This window comes from Halyomorpha halys, unplaced genomic scaffold (genome assembly GCF_000696795.3).
Source record: "Halyomorpha halys isolate HHAL.00 unplaced genomic scaffold, Hhal_1.1 Scaffold30.1, whole genome shotgun sequence".
In the NCBI taxonomy this organism is placed as follows: Eukaryota; Metazoa; Arthropoda; class Insecta; order Hemiptera; family Pentatomidae; genus Halyomorpha; species Halyomorpha halys.
Genome location: NW_027110126.1, coordinates 380554 through 390388, shown reverse-complemented (window position 1 = coordinate 390388; position 9835 = coordinate 380554). Strand labels below are relative to the sequence as shown.

Sequence of the window (9835 nt, the reverse complement as noted above, 5' to 3'; positions counted from 1 at the left end):
GGGGGGAGAGCCGAGTGGGGAACCCGTGCCCTCTCCCAAGATCAGTTCGCTCTCTTACGTCTTAGTGTGTGTACCTCGGTCGCTCTCGCCTTCCCAGGATGTGACGAAAAGTCAACTCTTATCACGTACTTTATCCTTTTTATTTTTTTGTTTCTTGTTTTGATTTTTCCCCTCCCCAACCATCAATGATGGAACAACAGCTTCAACAACAACAACAACAGCAGCAGCAGCTTCAACAACAACAGCAACAGCTTCAACAACAGCAACAGCTCCAACAACAGCAACAGCTTCAACAACAACCACAGCTCCAACAACAGCAGCCACCACAGCACCTCACCTGCCATGACTGCGGTCTCGTGTTCGATACACATGATTCCTTAAACGTTCATTTGCATTATCATAAAGAGAACCTCCAAACCAAATGGGGGGCTTCAGGAAGCGAGGACAACAACAACGTGAAGAAGACTCGGACTCCGACGTCAGAGCCAGTGGAGTTCCAGTTCTTCGACTACTCAGAAAATAATTCAGCCTTCCAGAGAATCCAACAGAGGCAGCCCTCGTACAGGTACCAGCCTTACACATTTGATAGATTAGTTACCAGTTCTCAGGCTCAGTGTGACAAATGTGGCTACATCTGCGACCCGAGTATGCTCGCTGAACACGAAGCTTCAGTACACCCTCCGTATTTCGACTACATCAAAGAAGAACAGCAAGCCGAAATTCTCGATCTAGATTCCCAAAAAGTAGTCTACCAACCTCAGGGTGAAGAGAATCTTTGGCTTGATCGAAGGTACTTCAAGGAGGAAAATGGAAATCAGTCACCGGATTTCGCGAGTGTTTCAACTACGATGTCGTCGCCTACAAATTCTGTCGAAGTTCCATCATATTTCGAACCACCACAGGTGATGCAGTTGAGTTCTTCACAACTACCGAAATACCCCGTGTTGCCAAAGGGAGGAGGCGCGTGGAAATCAAATGAAGCGCGGCGGCCGAAGACTTACAATTGTAGTGCGTGCAATAAGTGGTTTACCAGCTCCGGGCACCTTAAAAGACATTATAACACCACACTGCATAAAAACGCGGTTAAGCAGAGTGGTGTAATGGATCCAGCTACGATGCCCATGAGCAGTCATCACCACCCCCCTCAATCATCACCACTGGAGGAGAAGTTCCACCAGTACCAGCCTCAGCCGGAGCCACAGGATGATTTCCAGGATTACTTTCCGTACCCAAATGGAATGCCCCCCCACACTTCGAATTTCAATGAGCCGCTTCCGAGTTTCTCTCAATTTCAGAGCTCGCTAAGCGGTTTCTCGAGTGTGGGGGGGCTATTGGCCATTGTGCCTGACCTCGAGGTGCCCGAAGTTACGTCAACGGAACAAACTGTAGTGCATAAGTGCGTAGATTGTGATAAAACGTTCAACAAGGCGTGCTACCTAACCCAGCATAACAAGAGCTTCCATTCAGGTGAAAAACCGTTCAAGTGCCAGAGATGCGGGAAAAGGTTCACCCAGGAGTACTTACACCTCGAGCACCTGTCTAAGCACGCCGGAGAAAAGCCCTATAAGTGCGAGATGTGTCCTAAGCAGTTCAACCACAAGACAGACCTCCGCCGCCATATGTGCCTACATTCCGGTGACAAACCATACGCTTGCGATTTCTGCGGAAAAGGTTTCATCAGAAAAGACCACATGTTGAAACACGCAGAAACCCACAAGAAGAAGGCCCTCGCGTCCAGCTACAAGAAAATGGAGATTGACCCTAGGCTCCATCTCAGGGTAATGTGAAAATTTAGTGCTATTTATATTACATGTGCCAAGGTAGCAATAATTTTCAAATGTAAATTATTAATGAAAAATCCATTCCATTTATCGAAACGAGAATTTTTGAAAAAGTACAAAATGATTTTTAATTAAATATTGATATTTTGAAGCATTAGGTGTAATTTAGAAATAGGTTGAAAATTGTGTCTCGTGACCCTTTTAACCCGAGTTTTTTGAGATTTTTATCGTTTGTTCTATAAAATTGCCAGGACCCGCTACACATTTTATTTATTTATATACAAAATTTTATGATAAAAACTTTTAAGTTTCCATACATATCAGTATTAATTAAAATGAAACAGCCCAGAACTGTGATATAAATATTGTAATTTTTGATTTGTTTTTACATGTGTTTAAGTTAAAATGTTTTATTGAACACATGAAGACCTACTACCTCGTAGAAACGTAGGATATTAAATGAAATATATATATGTATGTTAACATTTTTGTATACACTTTACAAGACTGAGAAACTTGTTTTATCTATAAAACAAATGTTCCTTTTCTTTTTTATTATTTTTAAGTTTTTAAAACAATTGATGGTTTTTGTTCCTGGAATTTTTTTAAATAGTTTTTTAATCGTAGTTGTTAAGTTAAGAAAGAAAATATCCTCTCATGTGGTTCTAGTATATATAAATATATTTTAGACTTGTATATATCATATAAATATATATAAATATATCAATATATATTGGATACTCTTTAAATGTATTTGATGATAATGGAAAAAGATGTAACATTTTGTGTACAGTGTTTTTGTTCTGGTTCCAAAGCAATATTTGTTTTCATAAACTGTTTTGTTAATTAGGTTTGAGGAAGATATATAAAAATTAAAAAAAAAAATTAAAATAGTAATAAAATTAAAAAAAACTAATAAAAAAAAAAATAAACCGAAAGGACAAGTTTGCAAAATATATGTGTATTTATTATTATATTTCACCCATTTAAATATATCATTTAACTATGGTAATTTATTTTTCAAAAAATACAGATATTTAAAAAGGTAAAATTCAGACATGATGTATTGTCTAAATTTAGATATAGTCATAAAGGTACTTTTATCAAAAATGAATTTATATAAAAGAGTAAACTATAATGAGAAATAATATTATGCATATATGAGGTAATGTATTATGAAACACAGAACTTTGATCAAGAGGCGAACGAAGAATTGTTTACGAACTTGAAACCTGTTCTTGAATCTCTACAACCTTAAACTAAACCACTATCGGCTCTAGTACGATCTACTACATTCTGGTTTATTGGTGCTTGTCTTCACTTTCCCTAGTTACAGTAACTATTATTTTCATTATTTTTATTTATAATATATAAGTGTGTCATAAGAAAGCAGTCAAAATGACGTCTCTATAGATTAGAATTGGCATAAACAATAATCTTATGACATAATATCGACTTATTTAGGAACAAAGTGTAATACTTTCGTTTACCAATTACTTAAAAGCCCAACGTGATTTTTCCTTTAGTATTAATATTGGAATATTAAAACATTAAGGTTAGCATACAAAATCCTTCTATTACCTGAAGCAACAGCATCTTTTTTTTTTTTTTAATACTTATAAATATGATTGAATATGGTTCACCTTCACTGATTCCGTATAAATAATACGTTTACTCAATCAACTTAAGGGTATCATTTAAATCAATTTAGTTTTAAATTTACCCTCTTGCTTTGCACAATTAGTTGTTACCTTAATGTATGCTTACTATTTTTCGAAATTTACTTATTCCAATTTCATATACAACTTCCATTAACTTCATAATATTCTGCCACTTCTTTGTATACGGTGAAGGGGACAAGACGTCAAAAATGATAAGATAACTTTGGAGAGGGACTAGGTTGATAAATTCACTTAGTAAAAGGATATCAAACTTCTAATGAATACACTTTTTCTCCAAGAAGAGATTTATTAAAAACTATCTATTGCTTTATATCTCGTAAAGTAGTAAATTTTGAGAGAGTCTCGATCGTATTTGTGGAAACATTTAATAGCGACGCTTCATACAGAAATCCTGGCTCACACTCATCGTAAGTATAACAGGTAATATCTTAATTAATCCTTAAAAGAATTAAATAATAATCCACATGTACATGAAAGATGAACTTTTTAAATTAGCTTATTTTATTTGATGTCAAATAATTGATTAATTTTTAATTAATGGTTATATTTTTTTTTCCTTTTTTGACATTTTACTGGCATTATACTATTATACAAAAGTGAAAAAGTACCATGACATAAGAAGTTAGTAATATATAATAATTTAATTAATTAATCAGATTTTTTTATTTTCATAAATTATCAAATCAAATTATAAAAACTTCGTAGATGTAACTTGTAAACTTATTAAAGTGAAGTACAAGTTAACAAACGCCCTAATTTAGCAAATTAATAACTAACATATAATAAAAAGATATTGTAGGTAATAATATATTTAATAAGTACTTAATTTTTGTTAGTTTAAAATAAAACATTGTAACCATTTAAATTAGCAGGTTAAGTAGTAAATATGAAATGACCAAAAAGCAAATAAAAGTACATAGCAAGACGTCATTGGGAGGATTGCACTGCCAGGTCTTGTGAATTCGGGCTTTGATAGGCTAAATTGGTAAAGAACCTTACTGTTTACTAAACATCAATATTGTAACCCAAAATTATCTGATTCTTATTTTATTCTGACATTTTTTGAAAAAATATCTGAGACATGTCAAACAAATATTAAAAAAAATATAATCATTACTTTTTTTTTTTTTATTTATGTCACAAGTTATTGGAATTTACTAAAATATTTCGGAAATTTTTACTATACGAGTCTTTAACCCTCTCATTGATGGATACAAGTGCATTAAACCAAATTTTATTGTTCTCCGTTTTAGGTTTGATAAACAGTATCAAAGGGCTAATTGGCAAGTTCCCATTTGAATAGGTCTAATAGAAAAGGTATCACCATATTAATTTATTGTTATAATATTTATTAAATGAAATTAAGCATCACTTTAAAGATAGATTATTAATAGGAAAAAGATGGCTCTAATAATAAATTTTTGTTATTAAACATCACTTTGAAATAATTTTCATGGTTTACAACTAAGAAAATAAATAAATAACAAACCCTTTATCAAATTCAAATGAAATTAGATCTCACTTAAAGATGGATTTATTAATGAGATAATAATATTAATAAATAAGAAAATAAATCCACTTTTAGGCTATACACCCTGAAAACAAAATCATATATTTCCCCACTGTATTTTGAAAAAAAAACAACAAAAAAACAGTATTTTAAAAAATATTAATGGGTATAAGTCCAATAGAAAGGGTGCCTCCATAAAAATTAATTTTAACACTTTTTTTAAATGAAATTCGATCTCACTTTAAGATCGATTTTAGGGGTTATAAATAAGAAAAGAATCAATACTTTTTTTTCAGTGACAAAAATAGTATTTTAAAATTTATGGATTGGTATAGCTACATTTTAAAAAGTGTAATAGAAAGGGTGCTACCTTAAAAATTAATTTTCTTACTCTATATCAAATAATGTTCAAACTCACTTAATGATGGATTAATAAAAATGAAAATATTGGATCCACTTTATTGGGGTCGTAATAAACAATATAATAAGAAATATTAATTAATATAACTCCACTTCAATAGGTCCAATAGAAACCGATTTAAAGATGGATTAATAAGATAATAACATTAATAAATAGGAAAATAATTTTTTCCCCACTTTAGATAGAAAAACAACAACAGTATTTTAAAAAAATTTGTTTTGTACAGGTCCAAAACAAAATAAAGTGTACCTCCTTAAAAATTAATTTTAACAATTTTTATAAAATGAAATTAGAACTCACCTTAAGAACGATTTTAGGGGTAATAAATAAGAAAAAAAATTGTTTTATAATTATATTTAAACTTAATTAGGGCGACAATAAACAGAATTTTAAAACTTATCGTCTGATAATTTATTTCTACATTATTTGAGTCAAAATAGAAAGTATTCCAAAAAATATTAATTGATATAACTCAAATTCAATAGGCCCAGTAGAAAGTATGCTGTCTAACAAATTAATTTTTACTCTTATTATAAATGAAATTTGGCATCAATTTAAGATAGCTTTTAGGAGTTATTAGTAAGAAGAAAATCAATCAAGTAATTCTTTCATTGCACAATAAAATATTTTAGTAATCTACCAAATTTAATCATAAAACTGACTTTTCTACATAATTCACAGCATTATTAAAAGTATTTTAAACAACTGAAATTTTTCCAACAATTAAAAAATACATTTTAAATTACATAATAATCATTATTATTAATATGCAAGTAACCTAATTAAATAGTTAATGACTTGATTATAATCAGTAAAAATTTTAAAATAAAGATAATTTCCATAAATGATGTTCATAGATAAAAAAAGATACAGAATAAATAACTAAGGGATGATTAATTATATTTGCAATTATAATTATTCAGTAAAATTCTTCAATAATATTTAATTTTATCCTATATATAACATACAATATTGGAATGTTGATATGTCTTATGTTACAGAACAAAAGTTATTACGACGTTCTTAGTTTTAATAAATAAAAAAAAAACCTTTTTACTAGAAGATAATCTTCAAAGCAAATATGATTAATTATTTGTTTTAAAGAACATAATATCTTATTTATCTACCTTCTGTAACAGTGAAAAAAAAAATCCTTATTCAATTATTATTATTTTCTACATTACACCACAGACGCATTGGTATAGGTGAAAATAATTTATTTTTGAAGAACTACTTTAGCCACAGAAAAAAAAATACTAATACATATTTATTTATTGGCTCATTCCTTAACTTTATTGGCAATAAAGAAAAAATAACTTTACAGCGCAATGGCCAGTTTTCCTATATTAGTAAAATTCTTCAATAATATTTGATCTTAACTTTTATTTAATCTCGAATATGTATATGACACATAAAATGGATTATTACAGAACTCCAGTTCAAAAATTTTATCGTTAATATAATATACAACATTGGAATGTTGATATGTCTTATATTACAGAACAAAAGTTATTACGACGTTCTTAGTTTTAATAAATAAAAACAACCTTATTATTATAAGATAATCTCAAAACAAAATAAACCCCTTTTCTCCCATTTAAAAAAAAATATAGTGTAAGAGTATTATTTGAATTTTTGCACAACTTAGATTAATAAACACACATTTTGCTATTTGTTTTATCTATTCTGACGAAAGCTTAAAAATTTCAGCATTATTATACTTTTTGTAATTAAATATACATGAATATTTTAAAATAGGTTTAATAAAATTGTCAGATAAAATGTCTTAAATATATTTTTTACTTCAATTCAACCATCAGGAAATAATGAAACAGTGTGGCCTTCCAAACTTCATTCGAATTGGATGACGTTTGGTCGTAAAACATAGAAACACAAGAAAAAAAAGCTCTTGTATAACGTTAAAATGATTGATTAATTATTAATCTTTTACCTTCAACCAAGAGTCAATTAACAATACTTAATATCAACATTATTTCTTTAAGAAAAAAAATTCATAAGATTTTTTTTTTAATAATTCACGATATTTGACCTGAAATTTTATGATTTCAAAAACGTCATACTATAAAAAAAAAAAAAAACAGTTCCCTTTTATTTTATTATTAATTTTATTTACAAACGTTTCAGTTCTTAAAAATTCCACTTAAATAGCTGTGCCTTTAAACTCTAATAAAATTTAATGTTTCAATTAAAAATTAATCTTACGAAGATGATTGCTTTTAGTTTAGAAATTTAAAAAAAAAAATTAAACAAATACTTCTACATTATAAAACTACACCTTCATAGGCGTATGTCTGTGTAAGTTACATTTTCTACTTAATTTTGGAAATGCGAACGAAAATAGAAATATATTCATAACAGATTAAAATGTTTTGTAATAAACAATCTATTCCGATGATTTAAAGGAGTAACTCAGAAAAGGCGTTAAAGCATTAACAGAATTAAAAATTGTAAATTATCTTAGCCAGGAATCAACAAAAAATATTAAAAAATAAAAAAAAACTCTATTTCGTTTCGGACCAAAAGTATTTTGACTAGTCGGTTATAATTATTTTGGAAATGTATATTTACATCGTATTTTAATATCCTTTTAATTCGAATTTTTATTATATGAATTAATTACACCTGTTCATATAGAGTATCGAAAGCTTCAAATATCTACTGTCACAAGAATATACATCCGAAAAATAAACAACGCCACGGATACGCAAATATTTTTAAATAGTTATTTTAGAAATATAAATTGAGTAATTATTATCAACTTTTTAAAAAAAAAATTTTTTTACGAATATTTATTTTAAAAGTTAACATCTTCCCGTCCCCCTTTACACGCCACTATCCCTGCTGAAGACCTGAAACTCAGGTTGAAACGTCGGCATAAAATAAATAAATATTGTTTTGTTTATTTATGTTGTTCTTTGCTGACCGCACCCCCCCACAAACTTCTTCAAGCATTTATTTTAAAAAATTGCTATAATTTTCTAAAATTAAACATTTTTTAATATTTGAAGTAAAACTAAGAGCTCCACATTCCTGAAAGGTTCAGAAAGTTAACTCAATAATGAATCGTAAACATTTATTTATAAAAGTAGAAAACAAACCTAGCAGAATTTAATGCTTTTTTAAATAAACATAATCGGATTCAGTTCACAGATACTAATCAACAGTTACCTAAAATCTCTATTTATGTTGATTACTTAGCAAAGAAACCAATAAATATAATTAAGAATCCACAACTAATCGAATATATTCAAGTGTCACTTACTATAAATATATTAATTTATTAATATAATAATTCATAGATAAAAAACAATTGAAACATTAAAACTCTAAACAAACGTTGTAGTTTTAAATACAATCGTACATTATTTTCACCGACCCGAAGTTATAAGAACTAAGTCCTATTTACTAATAAATAATAATAGGTTCCAAGCCACACTGGAAGGAATTCTTCGCCCAGGAAGAGACCGGGCATATTATCGGAGTAAGGTCCAACGAATTCTTTTTCAGTGAGATCAGGTATCTTATTATCAGACTATCGCATCACTAAAAAAGAATATGGAACATTCTTAAAGTTCACCTACGGAAAGTTAAACATTAAAATACTTTGAATTAATTACATAATTAATATAAAATATTGAAATTTTTCATTAATAATTACTACGTATTATTTATAAGTTAACATTTATTTATTTACTATACAAAATACCATATAAAAGAAATTCAAATATAATTTTAATTTCAAAAACAATTTTAATATGTCAAAAATGTCGAAATTATTTTGGTGATATATATCTTCTAAAACAGAGTTTTTAATTATTCATCAGGTAGGAAGTTTAAAGATGAAAAAAAAAAAGTTAAATAAAATTAAGATTTTAATCAATGAATCATTTTTAAAATATATTTTTACCTAAACTATTTCTCAACGTGAAGTTTTGCGATATATATAGCTAATCGTATTAAATAGCATTAATTAATGAAAATTATATAAAATCAAAGCTGAAGAAGTGGCTTATTTTATTCTGTATCTCAATATCTCAGATTAGATTTGAAATATTTTAATTTTCTAAACTATATTCCTAAATACTTTATCATCATTGTCATGCTGAAATGTAAACTCGGCAAAAGAGTTATTTATTATTTTGAATAAAAAAAAAAAATACATCACCCGCTCGAAATGTAAAATACAAAAAAAAATGTTAATTAAAAAACATTTTTATAAGCTATATTTCATCTAAGTAATTATTTGTTAAATTGAAATTTTGCTTTGAGTATATCAAAGCTATTTGATAAAAAGAATATAAAAATTTTTTAAGCAGTTTAATTATTTTTAAAAAAACTTTATTGCAATTTACAACTGTACATAATTATACATAGAGATACTACCCATCGGTAGCACTCTAATGACATTTTTACATTAGCA

At 28.3% G+C, this 9835-nt stretch overlaps 1 protein-coding gene across 1 annotated transcript; it reads left to right on the top strand.

The window, feature by feature from the left end:
- The first annotated feature begins 28 nt into the window (after positions 1 to 28).
- LOC106684630 (zinc finger protein 502) lies at positions 29 to 2661 on the top strand. The gene has a single exon (XM_014426827.2). It carries the CDS (start codon positions 186 to 188, stop codon positions 1785 to 1787), a length of 1602 nt encoding a protein of 533 aa, XP_014282313.1. The 5' UTR covers positions 29 to 185; the 3' UTR covers positions 1788 to 2661.
- Positions 2662 to 9835: the final 7174 nt, after the last annotated feature.